Source organism: Labrus bergylta, chromosome 17 (assembly GCF_963930695.1).
Source record: "Labrus bergylta chromosome 17, fLabBer1.1, whole genome shotgun sequence".
In the NCBI taxonomy this organism is placed as follows: Eukaryota; Metazoa; Chordata; class Actinopteri; order Labriformes; family Labridae; genus Labrus; species Labrus bergylta.
The window spans coordinates 23,226,876-23,252,500 of NC_089211.1; the positions used below are offsets into that span (position 1 = coordinate 23,226,876).

General features: G+C 41.8%; 2 protein-coding genes across 2 annotated transcripts; one reads left to right on the forward strand and one right to left on the reverse strand.

Moving 5' to 3' along the window:
* Window positions 1–151: 151 nt before the first annotated feature.
* Window positions 152–12,633, forward strand: zgc:56235 (Voltage-dependent anion-selective channel protein 2-like). Its single transcript, XM_020652955.3, has 9 exons — window positions 152–307; window positions 2,096–2,166; window positions 2,557–2,606; window positions 5,863–6,015; window positions 6,104–6,156; window positions 8,585–8,806; window positions 9,919–10,069; window positions 10,170–10,227; window positions 11,340–12,633. Exons 2-9 carry the CDS (start codon window positions 2,100–2,102, stop codon window positions 11,429–11,431), a joined length of 846 nt encoding a protein of 281 aa, XP_020508611.1. The 5' UTR covers window positions 152–307; window positions 2,096–2,099; the 3' UTR covers window positions 11,432–12,633.
* A 959-nt stretch (window positions 12,634–13,592) lies between these two features.
* Window positions 13,593–22,117, reverse strand: tor4aa (torsin family 4, member Aa). Its single transcript, XM_020652958.3, has 3 exons — window positions 21,957–22,117; window positions 17,820–18,293; window positions 13,593–16,167 (listed from the first exon to the last, which is right to left on the reverse strand). The coding sequence occupies exons 2-3, from the start codon at window positions 18,291–18,293 to the stop codon at window positions 15,325–15,327; spliced, it is 1,317 nt and encodes a 438-aa protein (XP_020508614.2). The 5' UTR covers window positions 21,957–22,117; the 3' UTR covers window positions 13,593–15,324.
* Window positions 22,118–25,625: the final 3,508 nt, after the last annotated feature.

Below are 25,625 nucleotides of genomic sequence, written 5' to 3' on the forward strand. Positions count from 1 at the left end.
TCCTCACAAATATAATTTTTTTTAAATATAATTCCTTTATATACCTTCAATTAAACAATCCCCACCTGAACAAAACTGCCTGCGTGATGTTGTGCCACTTGGAGTACTCTCTTGTCTTTTTATCGACTCTTTGTTCGGGTTCAGCACTGCTACCGCGCATGCGTCATATGTCTCCTTCATTGTGCCCTGTTCCCCTTATAGACGCTGCTAAAGCTAAGCTAGCTGTCAATCCACTCAGCAGCATCACCGCCAGGGACTCTCCAGCCTCTCTTCAGGACCCCCCCTTCTCCTGAACACTTTTAAAACGGTAAAAGAGATGCTACTTAACCCTAAAAACGAGGATACTTTAATTATTCATTTATAACACTAAAGCTTTGATAACTGTGACGTTTTCTCCTCCAAGGTTAGCTAACGTATAAAGTGCCTAGCGTGTGGAGCGCTTTAGCTAGCGGTGGATCTCTTATGTAATGATGTTTAGCCTTGTAATGCACAGTTTAATCCTTTCAAGGAAGCTGTGATAGTTTATTTTATTTACTGTCTTTTTAATTGTCTGTTAGTAAGTGTGTTACTACAGCTGTAATGTGTGCTACCCCCCCCGCCCCCCCACAAACCTCCTCACTGGCCCATCTGTTGTCCTTTGTCCCAAAAGAAGAGCTGCAGCATAAAGCACCAAAACCATTAGTCCTTCAGTATTGTTCACTTGGGGACTGAGAGCCAGCTGTTCATGCAAAAAAAGGAAACTGCTCTGGTTGTAGTGTGGATTTATTATCTTTAAGTGCAGCATCATGAGGAGGAAATCCAGGCCCTCTTTTTTTTTTACAACCTTGACATGTTTGACAATCTTCGTTCTGCAGCTTGCTGACCTAATTTAATGCATTACACTTAGTATAATGTGCATTTCTTATATTTAATGTCAATGTGTGTTCATTTCTTGGTGCAGAAACGGATGCAAGAGCTCAGTAGTTGTTAGCTCCCCTGCTGCATCTGAAGGAACAGCTTGTTCTTTTCTGCAGGAGCTCACATGCATCAAGGCTGATTAATCATATAACAGCTATTGTAAAGGTTAGGTATTAGAGAGAGGGGGGGGAGATACTGACTTAGATATATGTTAAAGACTCACTGCCTTCATTCAGGATTAGCTCGGCTAGTTGTGCACCATCATGGAGGACTCAGACCTGCCCCTCCTGCCCCTCCTGCTCCTCCAATGATAATGATCAGAGAAGGGTTGTCTCACTGAAAAGAAAAAATACTCTTGCTCAGCATCACCAATTTTTTTTTTTTTTTTTTAAACACAACGTTTCCGTCCCTCTGAACCCTTAAGAACACACTTGACAAAAAGGTTCAGGAGGAATGTTGTTATTTTTTCTAATAAATTTAGAATAGAATAGAATTACTTTATTGATCCCAAACTGGGAAATTGTGGCGTTACAGCAGCAGGTTGTCCAAACACACAATATGAGTAAAAAACACAATGTTAGCAAATTTAAACACAATATAATATTAAATACAAAGTAAATAAGCACTAAAAATATCAAAACTAAGAATGGGAATATATACAACCAGGATTTAACTTAGCATTACTAGTCTTAAATATGAAAGATTACATATGGAAGATTAAATGTAAATGTGCAAGAACAGAGTTGTAAATGGACATTATTGACATAGGGAGATGTGCAATCAGTGATACTTTATGTTAAAGTGAAGGAGTGAAGACATGTTTGTGATGCAGAGTAAGAGTAGTGTGAGGGATTGTTTTTTTTTTGACTACAACAAGGCACCAAATATTTGGTAATGTCTTTTTTTTTTATTACCAAAAAAATGCATGCAAAATTTTGCACACTGTCTAAAATAGAAAAGTGGGTTTTGCAATGTGTGGGTAGAAACTTTTGGGCTAGAAATACAGTGGAAGATCTGAAGTTTATCTAAAGCTTTGGTCCTTTTTGATATTTAGGATCATTAAAATGCAGACATTGTATCCCTTTATAACATTTAATATTGAGAAGTATTGAAAATGTTCACATCCTTAGCTCAGAGTTGCTCACAGTTTATTTTTCTGATTGTAAATGTGGCTTAAAATGACTTTTATCTTTTGCAGCACAATGGCCGTCCCTCCTTCATACTCAGACCTGGGCAAGTCCGCCAAGGATATATTCAGCAAGGGCTATGGTGAGTTCTCTATTTTAACACGAGGAGTCAATTATTAACTGGACCTGAAACCAATCTGGTGTTTCAAGTGAGTCTTGCGGTTTGACTCCGGCTCGGTGTTATAAAAAGACGGATTGTAAGTCAACCTTTATTTCTGGTAAAAGGCAAAAATACATCTGCCTTCAAGTGACTTTAAATCTCTGCAGGGTTCAAATCAAATACTTGTATCGATAATGAAACATTTCAGACAAATCTTAAAGTGCTAAAGAGTAAAGCAAGAGCATAAAACGACAAAGCAAAGATTAAAGTAAATGTGATTATTTCTCAAAACTTGACTTATAAACTTTGCATTCCCTTCATCCTGCATGTGAATATTGCTCACACACGTCTCTGTTTTATAATCTCCACCAGGCTTCGGTGTCGTGAAGCTGGACCTCAAGACCAAATCACAAAGTGGAGTGGTGAGTGCACGTCTTTCTTTAACCTGTTGTCATTTTCTCAATGCTGTCTGCCCCCCTTCATCTCTCTGCCCTCCTCTCCTGAGACTCCACAAAGCTTTTTTTTTTTTACCTGCGACCCACAGCCTGAAGGCTCCCCGGTCTTCATGCTGTGCTGATGCCAACCCGCTTGGCTGAACTTGTTTCTCTGTTTCTAGAGAAACACGACAAGCCTGAGTCTGTTCATTTATTGCCTTCTGGCCTGTGTGTGTCTCTAACTGCTGCTCTGTCTCCATGCTGCTGCCTCCTGGACCGCTCGCGCTCTAATGTAGATGGTAAGATCGGTGTCAGAGCTCACAGCTGTTCATTCACATGATGACCGTCTCCATGTTGTCGCTAACAACTTTTTTCTTTTTGTAACATTTCTGTTATCACTTTCTTTTTTTTGTCTATTCACACAGCATGAATATAACGTGTGTTTGGAACTTTAATTTCTGTTCATGTTTTGTCACATCATTCATCAATTCAATCACATCTGACTCTTTATTTCTTTGTTTTTCTCTAATTCATTTTTATGATTTTTTGTGTGTGTTATAAACCTGTTAAGCTAATCACATCAGCCTCATCATTAAGTGCTAATGCTAACATGCTGAAAAAGCTCTTTGTACATGGTAAACATAATACTAGCAAACAGTCAAATTGTTAAACTTACTTAGCGTGATCACTATGAGCATGTTAGCATGTGGGCTTCACAAATAATCAAAATGTGATGAAATGAAAATCGCAGCATTGCAGAGTTCAACAGCCACTTGCAGAAGTTTCAAATTTAAATGACGGTAATGGGTCGTTCCATTGACATCAGAGGTCGGAGCTGAGAATGATGTCACACCTGAGTTAACTGCGTTCCACTTTTGTTGGTAACAAGTCGTAAAAGCAACATGGACGCCTCCAGGCGAGCTTATACCGGGCGGGAACAAAGAAACATGGCTGTTGTCCGCAGATAAAACTTAGATGATATTTTCAGTTGTGATCAAGCAGCATCCTCCGGTCTTGAAAAATGAAGCCAATGCTGAAGTGCAAAATCCTGCAGTTCGTCGAGTGTCCACTAGAGGCTGGCTGCAGGAACACAGGAAGTCACACACACATGACTGAGAAAAAAAAAAATCAGTTTTTACAGCATAAATAAAAATGTTTACAGCCTGGTACAAAAAAACAAACAGGTCTGATTGGTTGTTGTCATCACTGGCACAAACTGTACAGGTGTGATATTCATTTGATTTTATGAACGATACGTGTTATCCACAGTTTGGCACGTAGCTGACATGATTGACAGGTGGGCGTGGTGTAACAGTTTAACGTAAGGCTTAAGACCCGCCTCAGCTCTCAGCCTGTCGTTAGGCTGAGACAGGACGTCCAGCAGGGCGGCGGCTGACATCACTCAGGCTTTGTCCGTTAACATTCAGTCTATGGTTATGAATGATATTATTATGCAAAAACAAGATTAAGTTGCTTCTAAACACTTAAACATACGGCGCATACTTCACTATTGTTGCACGGAGCAGCCATCTTTACATTTTAAAATGAGATTCTCTAATAATTGTGTTCACCTGTAAGGGTTAGCTTCTGCTAGTTAGCTTTAAGTTCATGCTGTGTGTATTTATAGATTTGTAGCCATGTTGTTGTTTTTCTTTTGTCCTGCACTGTCCTCAACTTTGGGGCTGAATCCCGTTAACTCATTTCTTACATCACACGCAATCAATCATGATGAAGGTTAATTCAGATTCCTGTTCTCACTTATGATCGTTGTTTTCTGTCACAGCTCAGCGGGGCTTTGTACATGTTGCATCCTTAGAAAAGAAAAGTAACAGGATTGTTAGTGGAGACTTCAGACTGATAAAAGCTCACCTGGTTTAACAATCCTTCACCCTGGGGCGCCGGTGGCCTAGTGGTTAGCGAGCACACCCCATGCACAGAGGCAATAGTCCTCTTAGATCTGTATCACAATATCAAAAATCTTAAAACCTTTTGTTGTTTTCCGTTCTTTTCCTTTTTGTCATCACGTGTCGATGTCGTCCTGCATGATTTAATGTTGTTCATATTTGTTCAGTGTGACACAGATTGTCCTGATTGAATTCATATTATTCTTATTAAGATGTTTTTTATTATGTGAGGATAAAAATGATTTTACGACAGATTAAGATGGTAAACTTTATGATGGGGAATATCTGTTTTTGGGAACTTAAGCATTTTGGTTAATGGGGGGAATATGCTCTTAGGAATAACTTTTCCTCTGTGTTTATTTAGGAAAGCCTTTTAAATTATAATAGCCTTTCTAAGGATTTTTCTCATTGTTTATAAAGGGCGTGACTTTTAAACACTCATTATGCTTCAAGGTGGAGTCAGTAGCTTTTTCCGTTGCAGCTTGTAAACACAACATTCAAACTGGGCCCCTCCTCCTCGTGGGCTCAGCGTCCTGAGGAGCGCACACTCACTGCAGGACGTGGTGTGTACGATTACTACACATGTAGCTACACTGCAAGCTAACCGCCGGTGTATGACAGAAAGCAGACCAACTCCACGCCGCTGGGTGAAAGGTTCACCCTACGGCGGGGCAATATATCGAGTTTTTAAGATATATCGATATATTTTCAAACAACATATAGGGTAAGACAATATCGTTAATATAGATATAGTTTATGTTGCATTAAAATAACATCACAGAGGTGCCAGGTCACCTTTTTTTCTCATCTCACTGATGATGACTGTCTGTCTGTCCCTCTTCACCCTGCTCCTCCTCTCTCTCTCTTTTATTGTATTTAAGGAACATTTTAATTTTATAATATTACTTTTTAAATTCACAAACAGGTAGTTTATTTTTCCATGTGTTTTCACTGTTAATAAAATACATATTGATATCGAGTATCGCCATTCAGCTGAACAATATCGAGATATGACTCTCACATTAACTGGTTTTAATGGCGTCCTATCGCTGAATTGTACCCACTCCTAAACTCACATGCTGCGCTGTCATTGGCCGGAGAAAACAAACCCACTCCCCACCCAGAAACGTGTCGAGTCAACCAAAAAAAGTGATGATTGAGCGGCTTTACTTTTGTTTAAGTCTGTATTTTATATTTAGGTAAAAGCTCCTGACTCCACCTTTAAATATTCGGATCATTTGTTCATCAATCTATTCTTCTTACTCTCTGTTATTACTTCCTGTGAAGGATTGGCTCTGATGTATATTAACGTTTCTCTTTCCTCCCGATGTGGCCTCCAGGAGTTCAACACATCTGGCTCCAGCAACACAGACACGGGGAAGGCGGCGGGGAGTCTGGAGACCAAATACAAGATGAAGGAGCTCGGCCTGACCGTCAACCAGAAGTGGAACACGGACAACACGCTGGCTACCGAGGTCACCGTGGAGGACCAGGTACCGACACACCCGTCTGACTGATAACATGACATTGTTTAAGTCTCACACAGGTGTGTGTTGACTCAAAGTGTTTCTTTCCCCACAGCTGACTCAAGGACTGAAGGTCGCCTTGGATACGTCTTTTGTACCGAACACGGGGTGAGAAAACATTTATTCTAAGGGTTTGTGATACGGTGCATTGTGGGACGTCATGAAACATGATGTAATCATTAACTGTGGGTCAGACCTGATATCATGGAGTCAGAGCACACAGTGTAACACCTCTCAGATTTAGTCTTTTGGTTAATAATTAGCTGCTGTTTTCACACATTCTTCTCTCAGACCTTCACTGGAAGTTCCATCCATCAACGATTTACTCTCCTCTTTATTTATTTTGTCTTTTAAGTAGCTTAAGAAATGCAGAGTGAATGTTTAAAAAAAAAAGACAGTTTCCCAAAACAGAAGGAAGTTATGCTTTTGTTGGGGACTATTTTCAATGGCGGATGAATCCATATTTGGCAAGGTTCTTAAGGATCATTGTTTGTTGTAGTTTCTAGGCATGTAAAAGTGAATCAGAACTACAATTTCTTAACATGAACTGTTGGAAACTGTCCAGTGCTAGAATTTCCAGCCTTCTTTTTTTGTCCGTTGCATCAGAGCTTTCAAATGTTCACACGAGAACTGAGGAGCTTGAAGTTAAAAGCAAGAAAACTTAAAGATCCCATATTCTGCCCTTTTTGGGGTTCATATATTTAATCTATGTTCCTACTTTTGTACGTTCACAATAGCTAAAGTTATAAAAAAGTGTCTGTTTTCATGAACTGCTCCTCCTTGCTCCCTCTACGCTCTGAGTCCATCAGCTACACTCTGTTGAACCCACACTGTTAGCCCCCCAGTGGGCCAAGTCTGCTCTGATTGGTCGGCCTGTTGGCTCTGTCGTTATTGGTCAGTTGCTCAGCACGGTTCTCGGAAATGTCCCGCCTCTTTTTACCATATTGGGAATGCAGCCACTGGCTCCGTCCGAGGGGAGCATAAACATTAGCACCTTAGCACTACTGTGCTACCGCAGGCTACGGCATGTCGTGGGCGTGCTACAGAAGTTAACGGGCGTGCAACATGAGCTGCAGGGCTTGCCACAACGAGCCAATGGGCTTACATCAGTGATCTCACACTGACAATGACGTCGCACTGACACATTTTTATCGAGGGGGGCTAGAACCGAGCGTTACATGCAGCTAATGCTACAGCTAACAGGAGGAGGTAGGAGAAGGGAATTTTTGCACATAGATGTGACTAAACATGCACAGGACACTTGGAAAACACACTACAGAGCATATAAAACCAGAAAAAGAAGAATATGGGACCTTTAATGCAAACTCTTACACACAGCTGCCTCTGCGTCTTTAAGTCTGTAAACTTGAAATCCTTGTTGTTCCATGGACTCGGTGAATCTGGCTTTAAGACACGATGCACGTTAGGGGTGCAGAAATGCAAAATTTTCTCTAATCGATGACTCTTCCCGTTGTTAAAGCGAGTACTCAAGTAATCGTTTTGTAGTTCTTTTTTTTTCTGTGATTCTTTTCCCCCACGGGAGGCCCCGCCCCCAACTATGACGCGATGCCGACTGTATCTATTGATCAATTTGAATCTTCAGGATTTTAATAATTGTTAGTAAGATGCCTTTGTATTAACATTCAAATATGACATTTCTTACTTCAACAGACAACAAACCTCAAATAAAACTTCACACAGACGTGTTATGAGCGTTTTAACACTTTATTATAATTAGGGTAGTGTGGTGAGCAGACGTGCAGACATCAGTGTGCACTCATCGCACGTTGAAGCTGTTTTGACAGAAACATTGTGTTAACAAAGACTACAGTCTGCAGTGTAGAGCACACTTTACTCTGGTTAATGAAGTTACAATAGAACAGGTGAACTGTTTCATCTTTCTCTGTGCGTAATGACACACTCGCTCAATCTCACTCGTCCGTCCGCTATGAGCTATTTCTCCCTATGAGGTCGTTCTGTTTTGTAGTTATTAAAAGAATAATCATCTAAAATTCCAAAATATAAGAAAAACATTGTGTTATGCTGCTCTGTCCTGGATAATCAAACGTCATTGGTTTGGCGAGGGTAAAGCGGTAATCGCAAAGTGAAAGTCCTTCTCTTTCTGTGGACTAAAAAGACAATTTGAACTGAACTCTCATAGATCATATTGCATATTTTGTTTGTTTGGGACTTTTTGTTCATTGTGAATTCATTGGGGGGGGTAATTAAAGGGATATTTTTGTTAGGGTAGCAGCTTACGGATCAACAACGGACGTGTTTCAGCACAGAGCCTTTTTTCTGTTTTGAATTAGGCCTATCCTAGAACCCACAATGCAACAAGAAACATTTCCAAAAATGTGGACTACAAAACAATTATCGATTACAACGGGTACCCGAGTACTCGTTTGCGCCCCTAATGCACGTGTTAAACTCTGGATTTAAAAACTTAAAGATCAGACATCGTTTGAATCAGATGCATTTTGAAACCATTTATTAAACAAAAACTAAGAAATAATAATTTCTTTGTTTTCTTCAGTAAGAAGAGCGGGAAGCTGAAGTCGGCCTACAAGCGGGACTTTGTGAACCTGGGCTGCGACGTGGACTTCGAGGGTCCCATCATCCACGCCGCCGCCGTGCTGGGCTACGAGGGCTGGCTGGCCGGATACCAGATGGCCTTCGACACGGCCAAGTCCAAACTGGCCCAGAACAACTTCGCCCTGGGATACCGGGCCGGAGACTTCCAGCTGCACACCAACGTGTGAGTACTGATACTGCAGCGTAAATAAAGTGTGAACCTGAAGACTCCACTGACTCGTCATGGACCGTAGAGCTCTGCGTACATTCACTAAAGGAAGATTGAAAAGGAAACACTGTCGGGCTGATCAGCCAGATATCAGTTCATATTTTACAGACTGTGCAGGATTTATATCCCCTGCTTTGTGCTTCAGTGTTGACCAGAGAAGGAGACTTTTCTCAAGATTTTGACTCTTAGTTAACGTCTCTCTCTCTCTCTCTCTCTCTCTCTCTCTGTCTCTCTCTCTCTGTCCCTCTCTCTCTCTCTCTCTCTCTCTCTCTCTCTGTCTTTCTCTCTCTGTCTTTCTCTCTCTCTCTCTCTCTGTCTTTCTCTCTCTCTCTCTCTCTCTCTCTCTCTCTCTCTCTCTGTCTTTCTCTCTCTCTCTCTCTCTCTCTCTCTCTCTCTCTGTCTTTCTCTCTCTCTCTCTGTCTTTCTCTCTCTCTCTCTGTCTTTCTCTCTCTCTCTCTCTCTCTCTCTCTCTCTGTCTTTCTCTCTCTCTCCTCTCTCTGTCTTTCTCTCTCTCTCTCTGTCTTTCTCTCTCTCTCTCTCTCTCTCTCTCTCTCTCTCTCTGTCTTTCTCTCTCTCTCTCTCTCTCTCTCTCTCTCTCTCTGTCTTTCTCTCTCTCTCTCTCTCTCTCTCGTCTCTCTCTCTCTCTCTCTCTCTCTCTGTCTCGTCTCGTCTCTCTCTCTCTCTGTGTGTCTCTCTCGCTCCTCTCTCTCTCTCTCTCTCTCTCTCTCTCTCTCTGTCTCGTCTCTCTCTGTCTGTGTGTCTCTCTCTCTCTCTATCTCTGTCTCGTCTCTCTGTCTCGTCTCTCTCTCTCTCTCTCTCTCTCTGTCTCGTCTCTCTGTCTCGTCTCTCTGTCTCGTCTCTCTCTCTGTCTCTCTCTCTCTCTCTCTCTCTCTCTCTCTCTCTCTCTGTCTTTCTCTCTCTCTCTCTCTCTATCTCTGTCTCGTCTCTCTGTCTCTCTCTCTCTCTCTCTCTCTCTGTCCTTTCTCTCTCTCACTCCTCTCTCTGTCTCTCTCTCTCTCTCTCTCTCTCTCTCTCTCTCTCTCTCTCTCTCTCTCTCTCTCTCTCAGTAACGACGGGACCGAGTTCGGCGGCTCCATCTATCAGAAGGTGAACGATGAGCTGGAGACGGCGGTCACTCTGGCCTGGACCGCCGGCAGCAACAACACTCGCTTCGGCATCGCCGCCAAATACAAGCTGGACAAAGACGCCTCTCTGTCTGTGAGTGCTCCGACTAATAGCTAAGATGACTCAAATGAAAAATGATGACAAAAATAATTTGCAGTTTCACTCGATGTCTGTCTGTGTTTCACCCCCGCAGGCCAAAGTGAACAATGCCAGTCTGATCGGAGTAGGATACACTCAGAGTCTTCGACCAGGTACGCTCCATGACTCTCATACACAACAAAATACTAAAATACTGTGCTGACGAGGGAATCTGTCTCTCTGAGTCTCCTCTAGACTCACATAGAGGCGTCCAGAAAACTTAATGAAGCAGTTTCATTACATTCACGGATATTTCCGTCATCACCCCTTTCCGCTCGCGCTGCTGCAAGTTTAAGCTAATATTACTATCGGCAGGAAACATTTTTGGGGGGAATCGGAGTGAAAAATTGCCAATTGGCAGCTCCCCCGGATATTTTCAAGAGATTTTCGATTGAGCATTATCAGTCAGCATGAAGTTAAACTCTAAACTACAAAAATGGACTTTAAATACAACCATCAAGTTAATTTTTTTTATCACTTAAAATGATTGTTAAAATGCCAGGAATGAAAGAACAAACAACAATTATTTATGCACTTATATTCAAATATTGTCACATTTAAAGTGCTGGTGGTGCAGTGGTGGAGGCTGTAGTCTTCCAAGCGGGCGGCCGGGTTTGAAACCGGCCTTTCCCGCATGTCATTCCCCACTCTCTCTCTCTCCCTGATTTCTGACTCTATCCACTGTCCTATCTCTCCGTTAAAGGCTTTATATGCGATTTTTTGATCCAGCAGATGTCGCCCTTGAGCACCAGCATGAAACCAAAACAACTGGCGCTGCATTGTTGTGTTAGCATGCTAATGCTAGTGATCTTTATTATGCTGGTATCTTCACACTGCATGTAAATTTACCTGAAATGAGCGTGATCTAGAAACACAGTTAAGCAGTGAGTACAGTATGTTATTCTTCTTTTCTCTAGTCCCTCAATTAAACAACTTTTATACACGAGGGGAGGAGTCAGCCGGCCGTCCGGGGCGATGTAAACAAACTGAAGATAGGACTCTGAAAACTCTGAAAACATCACAGACAGTGGGACTCGGGTGTTACACCCATTGTAGACAGTCATGACTCACAGAGTTATTTTCAGAGGAGATACTTGATTTCTACATTTAAGTGTGAAAAATCACATATAAAGCCTTTAGGGACAAAAAGCCTGAAAATAAACCTTTCAGAAAAAACACATAAAGTCAGATGAACCCTGCAGTAACCGTGTCTTCTGTCTCACAGGAGTGAAGGTGACCCTCTCAGCCCTGATCGACGGGAAGAACTTCAACGCCGGTGGACACAAAGTGGGAATGGGCTTTGAGCTGGAAGCATAAACTGCTCAAATCCAACCATCCAAAGACGGGAAGAAACACCCCCCCCCTCCTCCCCCCGAACAACGTCACCACACACTCCTCCTCCTCCCTGCCCGGCCCCCTCCCCTCACACACACACACCAACCTCATGTAGCCCCCCCTCACACACTTCATGAGCATTTCCGACAGAAGCAGTCGAGTCTCGGCATCATGTCACAGAAACCAGAGAGGAGTCGTGATCCTGTAAAAAAAAAAAAAAAAAAAAAAAAACGGACGGCGCATATTTAGGAATTATTCTCATTTTTATTGATATTGAAGTATTTTATTTCCCTGTAGGAAGAAGTATAGTCGTGGTGGTTAATGTTTAGCTCCTTAAAGCTTCCGTCGTTCCTGCCTTCTTTAAGCATGTGAGGGAAAGAAAAAAACATGGCTGCAGAGCTGAAGGCGTTGGTTAAAAAATGGTGCTGAGTGTCTGTTTTTTTTTTTTGTTTTTGTTGTTTTGAACACGTTCTGCTGCATTGTGTGGACTACTGAATCCACATGAAACACATTTCATGAACATATGAAGGAGTTACTGAGGCACTGGTGGTTTAAAGGAGAGAACAAATTAAGGCTATTGAAGCTTGCTTTACAGGAACACTTAAAAGTCTTTGTAGATGCTCTGATATGATCTTTTAATCCTTTGTGACTTTGTTTTTTTAGGTTAGGTGAAATCAGTGTAGTGGAATCTTCTGGTAGCTTGTGTAGTTAGTTTGCATTTCTACGATATTGTTTTCATCTATCCGCCTCAGCTCGGCCGTCACAGAGAAATGGAGGATATTCAGCATCTGCTCGGACTGTCGCGTAGGGTCAGGCGTCTTGATTTTGCCGTTTTCCTCGTGTTGCTGGAAGGATTGCACTCGTTTACTGTCAGCGCTCTCGTCACAATAAAAAAGACAACCCCACACACCCCTCGGATCTGTACTGTACAGCTCGATTGTCCTCTGAGTGATTCCGGTACAAAAACACTTAATAGGATTTCGTTCCAGGTCGTTGTGTCCCACATGACTATCCTGTTTATTTATTTATTGTAATCATGAAAATGTGGTTTTTTTTCTCTCCATCTAATTGTGTCATCATGATTACAAAGCTCATTTTTTTGTTGTCACTTAGACACAGTACCTCATTTTTCCAATGTCTATTAAGGGAATTATAATAATAAACATAAAAAAAAAACTCTGAAAGTTGTTGTAATTCTTTTCTAATTAAAATATGTTCTGGATGCAGTGCCATCTCCTTTTTACATATTATATGCTAAGCTTAAATAATATAGCTCATATTTACTAGAAATAAATACAAGAAAATATTACAAGAAAAAAACAATTCTAGATCCTTGCTTGTGTTGTACTTACTCTCTGATGTACGTTTCTTTGGATAAAAGCGTCTGCTAAGTGAATTGTAGAATTGTAGAAAATAAGCACATTTTTTAAATTGTTTAAAGGAGCAATATGTAACTCTGACACCTAGTGTTTAAAATGGGTACTGCAGCCCAAATTCAAAACATTGTGGAGAGCTGTCTCCCCCCCCCTCCTCTCTAGAGTGGATGCTCACTCAGGTCACCATGTGGTGGACTCTGAAGCTTCAGTGTTTATCCAGCTCTGCATGGGTCTGTAAACCTTTCTGTGTTCTAACCTCTCTCCATTTTTCAAAAGCATCTCCAATATTGATCCTAGTTTGAGCACGTTTCTGCTCGTGGAGCTTATTAGAAACATGCAGAGGCTTTTTAGGTCGGGTACAATCACTTCTATCTGAACCACTTCTCTTGACCCGCTTCCATCGCTGCAACACCTGTTGACCTGATAACTGCTCTCAAATCTGGCAAACCGAGGGGCGTCCAAAACAGCCGTGTGGGGGTCGCCTTAAAAGCGCCTTCTGGGGTCCAAACAAATCCAGAGCATTCAGAATCTAAAGTTAGAAGGAGGACATACTGGCTGCTGCATTGTTGTCAGAGAAGCCAGCACTTCAACATAGCATGTTTCCTTAATGTCTGATCAGATAGTGAGCTCATTTTATAATTTCAGTCAGTACAGATCTTACTGATTGGACCTTTAATTATCCATGTCCAAAACGTTTCTTCTTGTCAAATATTAAAAATGCTCTGTTATGTTTTATAATCTGCAACAACAAATATATTGTACAAAAATATTTTTCAAATGTTTCTTTAATTTCATGTTACTCGCTACATGTAAAAGTTTATATACAAAAATACAAACTTAATACAGGACATGGAAACATGACGTCTAACTTACAGATCATGGATGTGAACATGTAGCACTTCCATGCAATAATAAATAAACCTTAAAGGCAGGGTTGGTCATTTTAAGCCTTAGGTTGTAAGCCTGTAAAACCTTCAACCAATGGTAGGGTCAAGGTACCAATTTGATGAACCAATCAGGCCTCCCTGCTCGTTCTCTACACAATGCAAGAGATGAGCTGAGGTCCACTTCTGAAACAATGGCACTCGTGCATGTAAGTGAGGGGGCGTGGCTTTAGAGGGTGCACAGAGGGGAGGGGGTGCAGACGGAGCACTGAGGGAATGCTACTTTCAAAATCATGCTATTTTTTGAAAAATTACCAACCCTGCCTTTAATAAAAGTGTGGGGGGGGGGAGGGTAATTAGTCTCAAGTTAAAAAAAGATGCATGTACACAGTAGATTAAATAGAAATATGTAAAGAACCTGCAGACTTGCTCTAGCGTTAAAGCTGCATTACATTTTACATTTTCTGATGAGAGACTTCAAACATCCCAACATTACTTTAACTGATGCATCATCAGAACGAGTATTAGTTTCACTCTCCTGCTATGTCTGGTTAAGCTGCTTGATGACGTATGATTGTGAGTTATTCCAAAGGATTTAAAGGGTCAGTTCACCCAAACCATGAAGAGCTAAGCATGGTAAAAATACAGTTTTTGGTCAATGGAGTCGGGTGGCTGTGAAGATAGCGGTGTAACAGCTGTTTCTTGTTGAAAAAGATCCAACTTCAAGAAAAAGTTCTCAGACAGTTTGAATCCATATCTGAGCCAGTTGGTGTTAAAATAAACACTTATAATGACCGTGTGTTTGTCCTGACAGGTTACATGATTAAAGAGAACAGCTAACTGCTGCAGGCTGAAGTAATCGACCAGAGCAGGTAAACAAAACTTTCCCATTAGTCCGGCAGACCCAAAAGCATGTTAAAGTGAAGTTAAAGGCTTTATATGCAATTTTTTTTGATCCAGCAGATGTCGCCCTTGAGCACCAGCATGAAACCAAAACAACTGGCGCTGCATTGTTGTGTTAGCATGCTAATGCTAGTGATCTTTATTATGCTGGTATCTTCAAACTGCATGTAAATTTACCTGAAATGAGCGTGATCTAGAAACACAGTTAAGCAGTGAGTACAGTATGTTATTCTTCTTTTCTCTAGTCCCTCAATTAAACAACTTTTATACACGAGGGGAGGAGTCAGCCGGCCGTCCGGGCGATGTAAACAAAGTGAAGATAGGACTCTGAAAACATCACAGACAGTGGGACTCGGGTGTTACACCCATTGTAGACAGTCATGACTCACAGAGTTATTTTCAGAGGAGATACTTGATTTCTATTATATATATATAAGTGTGAAAATTTGCATATAAAGCCTTTAAAGGAGGAGTTAGTGATGCGGGCGATCTCAAACTTCTTCACAGGATTTTCTCACCACCACAGAGTCGAACGTCTTCAGCGTCAAGTCTGCTCCTCATTTCTTTTCTTTTTTTTTTACATTATTTCACAACCGCTTATGAAAGCTTTTTGGCTCTGAGTTTTTGTCATTAAAGTTTGGTAACCATGGAAACTCTCTGGCTCCCCTCGCACTGTTTTTTCTACAAAGAATGTGAAAAACATCCAGACAGTTCACAGCAGGTTGACCTTTGCCACCACCTGTTTGCAGCCTGTCTCGGAATATTCGCGATCCCCTACTGCGGGGTAATATTTAATCTCCCCCGCCAGGCGCTCGATGTTGTTATGATCCGGGTAGAAGCCCTCTCGAGTCATTTCATCCAGGAAACACTGAATCACGTGACCTTTCTCCAGCAGGCCCAAAGGGAAGATGTCCGCTTCTGTCCACAGCCGGTGCAGCTTCTCCAGAGTGTTTCTTAAAACAGGAGTCAGCTCTTTGACCAGGCGGCCCGACGCAGCCAAAGAATTACTCGACGAGTTGTGCAGCATGTGTTTAGTAATGTGTGTGTCACCCAGGTTGCTCAGGAACAGGTAGATGGCGTTCAGGTACTCGTTGGACTGTTTGGAGGCGACGAGCTGCCACAGGGCGTCCAGGATCTCGTCGTGCATGTGCTCCGCCTCGTCGAAGATAAAGAGCGGGATCTTCTCCTCCGACTCGGCCCGCTCCACCATCTCGGAGATGGTGGCGGAGAGGTCCCGGGCACACTGTGGGGCGTCGGCCTCCAGGGGGCAGTGGTGCAGGACGTAGTACTGCAGCACCAGCGTCTCGCCGACCACCGAGCGGAAGTGTCCGGCCAGCAGGCGTCCCAGGTGGCTCTTCCCCACGCCGCTGGGGCCGTGCAGCGACACCACCAGGGGTTTGTTGTGGACGTAGGTGGACAGGTAGTCCTTCAGGTGGGCTATCAGACCCTCCACCGCCCCCTGCTGTCCAAACACCTCCCGCCTCAGAGTCTTGTCCAGCCCCTCCAGGTCGTACCGCAGGACGTGGTCGTCCAGGTTCTCTATGGCGTTGTACACCTGCAAAAAAAAGGAAGATAGGGTCTTTAGAAATGTACAAACCCGGAGCCTTTATTTGTATTTTTTTTAAACCAGACACAGTTTGGATGATGGTCACCATATTGGAATTGCTGTCTTAACCTTACTTTCAGTCAATCTAGAAGCAGACGAAGAGGTGGAGCTGAGGCGGGCCTTAAGCCTCCTGACCAACAGCTACAACACGCCCACCTGTCAATCAGTCCCCCCCTTCCTCCCTCCCCCTCCCTTGTACAGTGTGCACCATTAATTAAATAGTTATTCAGACCGAAACCGTTTCCTGTACTAGGCTGTAAACATGTTTATTCCTTCTGTAAAAATCAGCATTTAATATGGGCTCCAAATGGGGATATCTTGGTTTTGCATTCAGCCTCAAGTAGAGACAAGAGGAACTGCAGTTTATTTTTTTTTTGCACTTCTGCATTTGATGCAAATTTCCGCTTGCTAAAGATCTGCCGATCCCTGTGTTCTAGTTGAAATAAGTCTTTTTAGTCAATGGAGTCGGGTGGCTTTAAAGAGAGTGATGTAACAGCTGTTTCTCCTTTCAAAATAAGCGTTGCATTTTGTTTTCCAGAAGCTGTTTCACCACTGTCTGAGTAGCAATCATGAGCTCCACTATCTCTACAGATTGCAAACACAAGAATGACTAGTCTCATAGAAAGCTGTTTTTTTTTTTACAATGATTTGGATGTTTATCTCATCTCTGGATAACAACTTTCAGACAGTCTAGAAAATACACAAAGCAGCCTGTCACTGTGATAGGCCATGACATGCCATGATGCTGACATCGCCCACACTACTGAGGAAACAATCAAACAGTAAAAAAAAAACTAAATAATACTTTGTACAGTTAAAATAAAAAGTAAAAGCAGTAGAGGAAACATGCTCTGCCAGTCCATGTGTTTACTTCTGAAAATATTTCCGGACTGTTTTTTTCTTTTCTCCATGTGAAGCATTAAGAGCTCGCTCATGTGCAGCCGCTGCAACACGTGACACATTTGTTTACGTTTGAAACCTGTTAAATAAAACCATTTATGATGCTGCAGGATACTCGACACAACAAAGCAGTCACAGCTGGATGAACTCCACTGAAAATAACTCTGTGAGTCATGACTGTCTACAATGGGTGTAACACCCGAGTCCCACTGTCTGTGATGTTTTCAGAGTTTTCAGAGTCCTATCTTCAGTTTGTTTACATCGCCAGGACGGCCAGCTGACTCCTCCCCTCGTGTATAAAAGTTGTTTAATTGAGGGACTAGAGAAAAGAAGAATAACATACTGTACTCACTGCTTAACTGTGTTTCTAGATCACGCTCATTTCATTACATAACAGTTTCTAACATCAGTGTGTGAATGTGTAGGTTTGACCTGCGGTGTAAAAAAATCTTTGAGTAGTCAGAAAATTAGAAAAGCGCTATACAAGCTCAAGTCCATTTACCATTTACATTGTGTTACTTTTTAATACTGATTTATGAATCTACCTCAGTAAAAGTTTATGTGACATCCTCACTCTTCTCATCAAACAATTATCCCACGGGTGTTTCAACCCAACACCCGAAGCTCACACAACAGCAAGCAGGACGAGTAAGTTCCCGACAAACAGGTGCATGAAAAGCACTTGTATCTGGTTACTTTACCTGCACAAAGACGATGGCAAACAGCAGATACAGGCAGTATTGTGCTCGGCTGCGCTTTGGCCTGGGCGGGCTCCTGCACCCTCCACTGTTAGGAAACAAAACCCGCTTCCTCCTCCTCCTCTTCTTCTTCTGAGTGGCGGAGGACGACAGGGAGGAGAAGGCCAAAGGGGAGACCCCGTCGAAGGTGAAGATCTTGGGGCTGGTTCTGCTCGGAGCTCCTGTGTAGGCTCCTGCTGCTCCGAGGCTCAGAGCCATCTCCTGACGCCTCTTCTTCAGGGCCGTGTACTTCTGTTTGATGCGGATGACGGCGCGCAGGGACGAGGAGAAGCTGGACAGACTCTGGGCCACACTGTCTCTGTGTTTTTCATCGTCCTCCTCCTTCTTCTCCTCTTTCTCCATCGCTCCGTTTGTCTCTTCGTCCATCTCGCCATCTGTTTGAGAAGAGGAGGAGCTGCTGCTGTCCTGGTCGCTCATCTGCACAGACAAGAGAATGACTTTAAAGTAGAATACTTTTAGAATCACATCAAAACTAAGTATGTGAAAAGTTCTTGTGCAGTTCTTCTCAGAGGAGCATTTTAGTGCCTCAGCATTTTCACTTTTCATTCCACATCTGTCACTAATCGTTCTTCCTTACTTCAATAAATCTTATTTGGTGCCACACATTGCGCTGCAAACAACAACGAGAGGTTAGCAAGTAATCAGACCAACCTCCCTCATTTCTGCTCAAACAGCATGCTGAAGGAACCTTTTCGGATCCCTGAAAAGTTGTTCAGAAACGTCAGGAGGAAAAACAGCTTTTGTCTTTGTGCTGAATCTTTTGGGGACAGCTTAATTGACTGTTCAAAATATTGTATTAACTGCATTTCATACTCAGCGGCTGCACGATTGTGTTGTGGTTAGTGCTGTCTCCTCGCAGCAAAAAGGTTCCTGCATGGTTCAATTCCCTGGTTGGCCAAGGTTCTTTCAGTGTGGAGTTTTTTATGTTCGCTCCAAGCATGTGTGCGTTCTCTCTGGGTACTCCAGATTCCTCCCACAGTTCATAGACGAACTCTTTAGGTTCATTGGTGACTCTGATAACAACAATACTAATGCAGCAGCCAGTATGTCCTCCTTCTAACTTTAGATTCTGCTCCTGAATGCTCTGGATTTGTTTGGACCCCAGAAGGCGGTTTTAAGGCGACCCCCACATTGGCTGTTTTGGACGCCCCTCGTTTGCCAGATATGAGAGCAGTTATCAGGTCAACAGGTGTTGCAGCGATGGAAGCGGGTCAAGAGAAGTGGTTCAGATAGAAGTGATTGTACCCGACCTAAAAAGCCTCTGCATGTTTCTAATAAGCTCCACGAGCAGAAACGTGCTCAAACTAGGATCAATATTGGAGATGCTTTTGAAAAATGGAGAGAGGTTAGAACACAGAAAGGTTTACAGACCCATGCAGAGCTGGATAAACACTGAAGCTTCAGAGTCCACCACATGGTGACCTGTGTGAGCATCGACTCTAAAGAGGAGGGGGGGGGACAGCTCTCTACAATGTTTTGAATTTGGGCTGCAGTACCCATTTTAAACACTAGGTGTCAGAGTTACATATTGCTCCTTTAAAATACTTAATGTTGTCACAGTTAATTCACAATTTAATGACCTGTGCATTTATTTGAATAGTATTACCAAGAAGAGGAACATGACAAGCAGGCAAACAGAAGAAGAAGAAAAAAAGTTCTGCTCTGTCATACTTCCTCTCTGATATCAATTTTCAACATCCACTGCAGCTCGGGCAGCTTCCTCTGACCACAAACTTGAGCTTAAACAGTGCATTCAAATGGCAATGCCGAACACATTGAGAGGTACATACTGGGGCGACCATCTGTATATAATTCTAACATGTCTGTTGAAACGACTGCTGGGAACGGCTGGGTGGGTCTGACAGTCAGAAAGAGGGGAGGGGAGTGTGAAATAGTTGAACAGTAGGTGCAATCCTACGCTCAGTTATTTCCCCCTTGTGTGTGTTGTAAAAGCAGAGAACAGAATTTGAATAAGGGGAAGGAAAAGTAGTACAGTATTATTCTATTATTCTATTAATGTATTTTTTGTCCCTTTATGTAACTGATGTACAAATGTTTGCTTTTTAACTTCTTGTTATTTTTGATAATTATATTCCTGTTTCTTGAGCTGTTGTGACAAAAAATAAATAAAGTTTATCTTTATCTTTAAAAGAAGGATGCCGGAGTAACTTCAGTTTTATAGCTCATACGATGTGCTGATGAAAATATGATGATGATGCATTCTGGGTGGATTCTGGGTGGTGTTCAAATGCATGAGAATTTCCCAGCAGAGAACTGATAAGATATCTTAAAATACCGCAGCTTACTCATCCATCAGCTCTTATATCTTTATTAATAATACTTCATTTCTGGGTGTCATCAGTATAAATCGGGCCTGTTTTTGCAGTTTTAAAGATTTCCACATGGACATAAAAATAGTTTTCCAGGTACGGATGGAGCTGCTGTTTTTCCCTCTAACACGATATTCAAATCGACTATGAAATACTTTGGAAGCGTTCCTGCAGAGAAGAAGGAAGTGCAATCCCTTCAGGAACATTCGCTGGCTGCATACTAACTCCATCTGCTGCGATGCAAACCAGTGAGCTGTTGAAGAGATTTTTGCATGCATCCTTTACTCAATGTCATTTCTGCAAAATCTGAAAGACAAAACCTACATGTGCTACTTTGTCTTTGTCATCTTCAATCCTCACGCTGATGAATCTTCAATAAATCTGGGGAAAAAATCTTGGATTTCTCATCCACTACGAGGCTGAGCAGCCACTTGGGTCATCAACTCAATGACCTCAACACCTTCAACACATGCTGATCTAAAACACAAAACCCAATGATTCCTTCCATTGATTATTTGAAATAAAATTTAAAAAAACATGCATATTTATGAAGTATTTTCTTTGATTTTAGAGTTGGTGTTGCTTTTTTTACATCTATATTGTAACTTGAAGACACATTTTATTAATGCACTTCCTCCTGTTGGTGTTGTTGCTTGGTATTTATGTACTTTTTGATGTAACAGAGGGCTCTACATAGAAAGTTTTTCTCACTTTTAAATATCCTGATCCATGCTCTTATGGAAAGTTTTAACAGCTCATAGCTGGACTGAATATGCATCCATTAAAGATATCTGTTATTAAATTATTTCCAGTTTAAACGATCATTACAGATGTCAACAACCTCATTCTTCAAATGAATTAATGTTTTGGATGTCTGCCATATATAATGATAGGTGTGTTTGCTTACATGTTTGTCTGCAAAAAAACAAAATGGTGCAAAGAGCCTGCAAAGTTTGAGTGTGAAATAATGGTCACTCACTCATCGTGCTGTTTTGTAGCCCTCGTGTGACTTTCTAGGGTTGTTGGTTTTTTTTTAAAAGCCTTACAGAAAATGAGAAACTATCAGTTCCACCCAGATCAGGTCAGGCCAAGAAAAAAAAAAAAAACAACTACCAACATGCCAGTCAATGATTCACTGGAACAAGTGTTGAGAAAGAACATCCCTTCATTTAGTGAAAAAAAGAAGCAGAGAGTAAAATCACGCATTGTGCTCTGAATTATTCTTGGCACTGACTCGGTGTCTTTTCTGTTTTCTGGGGAAGTTTTCCTACTCGTGTGTCCGAGCCTCTCTTTACATCAGCACAAAAGAATTCAGCACGAAGGGAGAGTTACAGTACTGACACAGGATCAGGGGTCTTATCTGTGTGTTCACAAGCAGGGACCTGAAGGAGCCGGCTGCATACCACACATTTCACCCCTCACTGTGCGGAGAAAAAAAAATGCACATTTTAAGAGCTTTGTCTCTCCTGAAATCTGCAGGTTTTGATGCAAGGATATGCAGATACTTAAAAATCTGAAAACACACCCTGACAAACAGGTTGTAGCTTTATGAGGAGGCGTCTGTTTGGATTTTCATTATTTAAGAAACAGGTATCTACTGTACTGAATGCCTCCCAGCCAGCTGCACACACACACTTATTCACTCTGCAGGACTGTATGCAAACCAGGAAAAGAAAAGGGGGGAAATAATAAAGTAAAAAAATGGAAAGATAAGTAAAAAAAACATGCAAGAAATAAAGAGTTTTCTTACCTTTAATGCTGCACAAGTCTTTCCACAGAGAAATAACTTGAGTGCTTTCAGGGTTTTAGTCCATACTCTGTGAGGTGGAGGAAGCAGAGAACAGCTCCACTCAGCATGCAGCTCGACTCAGGAAGAGACTATCCTATCTGCCTATCTTACCTCCTGATCCTGTTCTCAACCATCAAGCTGGCTCCGCCTCTCTTTATTCGCTCTCTCTCTCTCTTTCTCTCTCCTCTCCAGTTTCTGCTCGTGGTGGTTTCTGACACAGCTTATAACTCATGTCTTCTCTCACAGCTCACGAACTTTTTCTCTATCACCTCTGTAATGATCTTCACAGGAAGGAGTTAAATTGTTATTGTGGTTTGGTTACTTCAGTTATAAGAAAGGATGTCCTCCTTTTCTTAGATCGGTTAATACGATGTGTTGATGTTCCTCTGACTTGTGCAAGAACTCACATTCTTTTTGAATGTTTTTTTTTATGGTTTATTTTTTAGCTTTGTATGTCTTTATTAAGAGACAGGGTTAGGAGAGAGAGAGAGGGGGGGGGGAACAACCTGCAGGAGGGGGGGGCCACAGGTCGGATTCAAACCTGGGCTGTCCACTTAGAGGCCTACACTTATATGGGGCGTGCACGCTAACCACTAGACTTTCAGCACCTGTTTTTAAAGGTATGGAAGCCCTAAGTGGACATGCATCCACACATTGTATTATCTCTGTTTTCCTGTGAGACCTCGACTTACCGACCTCAAACCTCTAGAGTTACAAAAGCACCAAACAAGCGTAGAATTAGTCTTAACTTAGCTAATTAGCGCGGGTTAATTGCAGCATGGCAGGTGTGACAAGAATACTGTTTTGTTCTCTCTAGATCGTCAGAAAGTGATCACAAGGTAAGAAGCTTTGTTATCCTGAAATAACAGGAAAAACAAGTCGAAACCTGAAGAAAACAAAAGAATAAGTGACTCCAGATTTGAAATTTGGTAAATGAAGTGTATTGATGCATGGGCTTCTGTATGAAGGTAGAATATGTAACATTTGTGCAGTTACAAGCAAAAAGATATATTTTGTTTGAAATGTATTTTGAAGAATTTAAATATTTTTCTAACAAGATAATGGTTGTAGGGCGTCAGATAGCCTAGCAGTTATGTTGCACCCCCCCCCCCCCCCCCCCCCATGCCTAGAGGCTCAAGTCCTCATCGCAGCGCCCATGGGTTTGAATCTGACCTCTGCCCTTTGCTGCATGTCATCCCTCTCTCTCTCTCTCTCTCTCCTCCCAACATTTCCTGTCTCTCTTCAGCTGTCCTCTCTAATAATAAAGGCAAAAACGCCCAAAAAACCTTTTAAATTAAATATTCAACGGTTGCAAATCGAGCAAATAAATATATATCAGTAAGAAAATGACCGGCCTCTATTTTCATGACTGTGTTATCGGCTGTCTGCTGGTTTTAGTATCTCAAACAGGGAAGGGTTTTGGACTGTTGGGGAAAAACCGTGTCATTTTTTGTTTCTGGAGAATTTCCACCGCCTTTTCCCCGCTGTGACGTTGTTCAAACAGAAGGATTCATAGATAATAAAATGTGTGACTGTGATGGAACCATTAACTGTAAAAGCAGAGTGGGATTTCCTGGTACTTTCCTGGAAGGCTTGTGACCTTCATCAGGGTCATCGAAACTATGAGGCTGTGATCAAAAAATTAATACGGCAATATATCGTCACGTGCTCCTTCCAAACACACGAATGGATGCAGATGTTACAGAATCGATACGGCCGCAAAGCTGAGATGACATCTTGGAAAGACGATTTCACAATAACACCAAAGCTCTGGGATTCAAATATCTTAGGGCACGGTCACACTGGCCATCTGTACCGTGCTGTACTCAAGCACGATTGGCCCCTCCGCTGCGCCAATCCCACGCTGGCCGGCACGGCCCGCGGTCACACTGGCCAGGTCTAACCGTGCCTATAAGCACGATAACCTCTTGTACACATTATGAACGTCGTAATACAACACATGCTTAATACTTAATGTATTTCTTGGATCTTTGAGGACCTGAATTGAAGTGTTTGACGTTGTAGGATCTTTATGCCTTTGCTGTTTTCTCAACAATAAAGAACAGCTGTTTAGTGAATTCTGTGTAGGACACGGTCACTATCCTAAATCAATGTAATTTATATCACGATATGATCGTATTGTAGGGTTGTAGGAAATACTCAGCCCTGATCGAAACAGATGAATGAAGTGATGAAGCGATGCTGGAGCTTTTTGAACTTTGTCATATAGTTGTGTGAACACATTAGTCCTAATGTTTCTAACCGTGTTCAGTGGAGTGTTCAGTTAAGCTAAAAACAAATCTAATGTACCAGCTGCTACTTTCATGAACATTTTAACTTTCACTTTCTTTGCACAAGATTTGCGGTTTTCTGGAGTTAATGAAACATGAGCAAAAGCTTTTTCTGGATTTGAGCAGTTCTTTGAAAAGAAGCGAACAAAAATAGAAGCAAACACTTTTGCTTCTGCGTTACTGTGATAGTCATTTCTCCTCAGTGAGGCTGGTCAAACAAAAGGTTTGAATAAACAATAATAACATGACTGGGCTGTAATGAGTGGGTGTAACTTTGAAAGGCCACGCTGAAAACTAAAAGAGGAAACAAAGAGGCGTGCAAAGTGTTTGCATTCTTATTTGATAACAAATAAACCGCAAAGAAAATAACTTGCATGTAGGCGGGTAACTCGGACATTATACACTATGTTACTCCTCTTGTTATCTACTTCATTCTAAAAGGAGACAATGATTGATTTGGGTTGGAGTTACAACTAAAGATCTAAAAGTTTTTTTTTTTTTTAAAGCTACAGTACTTTAGTGTACTACTGATCATAAAATAATATTTAAAGGTCACATATTATACTTTTTTTCAACCAGTGTAAATAAGTCTCAGAGCTCCCCAAAACATTTGTGTGAAGTTTCTTGTTCTAAATCCACTCTGATCCTGTATTTGATCATGCCTATAAACCCCTCTATTTCAGCCCTGCTCAGAACAGGCTGTTTCTGTGTCTGTACCTTTAAATATGTAAATGTGCTGTGTCTGCAAAACAACAAAATTGCATTTTGTACAGTATGTGACCTTTAAGAAGCAAATATCAACAGCTATTTTTTGTTGTGTTGTTTTTTTACCATAATAATTTTACTTGTTGAAGAGAATTTTATCACTACTGCATTGATCATTTTACTTTTTAATGAATGCTTTGTACATTTTTACTTTGAGAATTTTACATCTGAATAGTTCTTCCATCACACACGTTTGCATAAAACTTGTTGCATGCCAAACCAAGCAAACGTCATCTATCTAACATCTACCCAAACCCATCAAACCCACTTAACCATCTGATTGGTAGGTAAGGGGACTTAACGCTGCGTCGTAGTTGTGAAAAAGGAAGCTCTCTGTCACTGTGTAAACTCGTTCATGAGTCTTAACTTCCTTCTGTGCAGCCTCTGAAACGTCCTCTGTACACAGTTTACTCTAAAGAAGCTGCTGCGTGTAAACTGTTAATGTTGCAGTGAGGAGGAGGAGGAGGAGGAGGAGGAGGAGGAGGAGGAGGAGGGATCGGTCACACATGACAGCAGCAGCAGTCAGGCGTCTGAAGGGCCACAGTGGTGATGCATGCTGCTGATTCAACAGGTG

Excerpts from the sequence above, each read along its gene's own strand:
- tor4aa (XM_020652958.3), bottom strand. The coding sequence starts at position 18,293 with ATGAGCGACCAGGACAGCAGCAGCTCCTCCTCTTCTCAAACAGATGGC. Across the intron at positions 16,168-17,819 it reads TTGCCATCGTCTTTGTGCAG|GTGTACAACGCCATAGAGAA; the intron begins GTAAAGTAACCA and ends TTTTTTTTGCAG.
- zgc:56235 (XM_020652955.3), top strand. The coding sequence starts at position 2,100 with ATGGCCGTCCCTCCTTCATACTCAGACCTGGGCAAGTCCGCCAAGGAT. Across the intron at positions 2,167-2,556 it reads TATATTCAGCAAGGGCTATG|GCTTCGGTGTCGTGAAGCTG; the intron begins GTGAGTTCTCTA and ends AATCTCCACCAG. Across the intron at positions 6,016-6,103 it reads AGGTCACCGTGGAGGACCAG|CTGACTCAAGGACTGAAGGT; the intron begins GTACCGACACAC and ends CTTTCCCCACAG.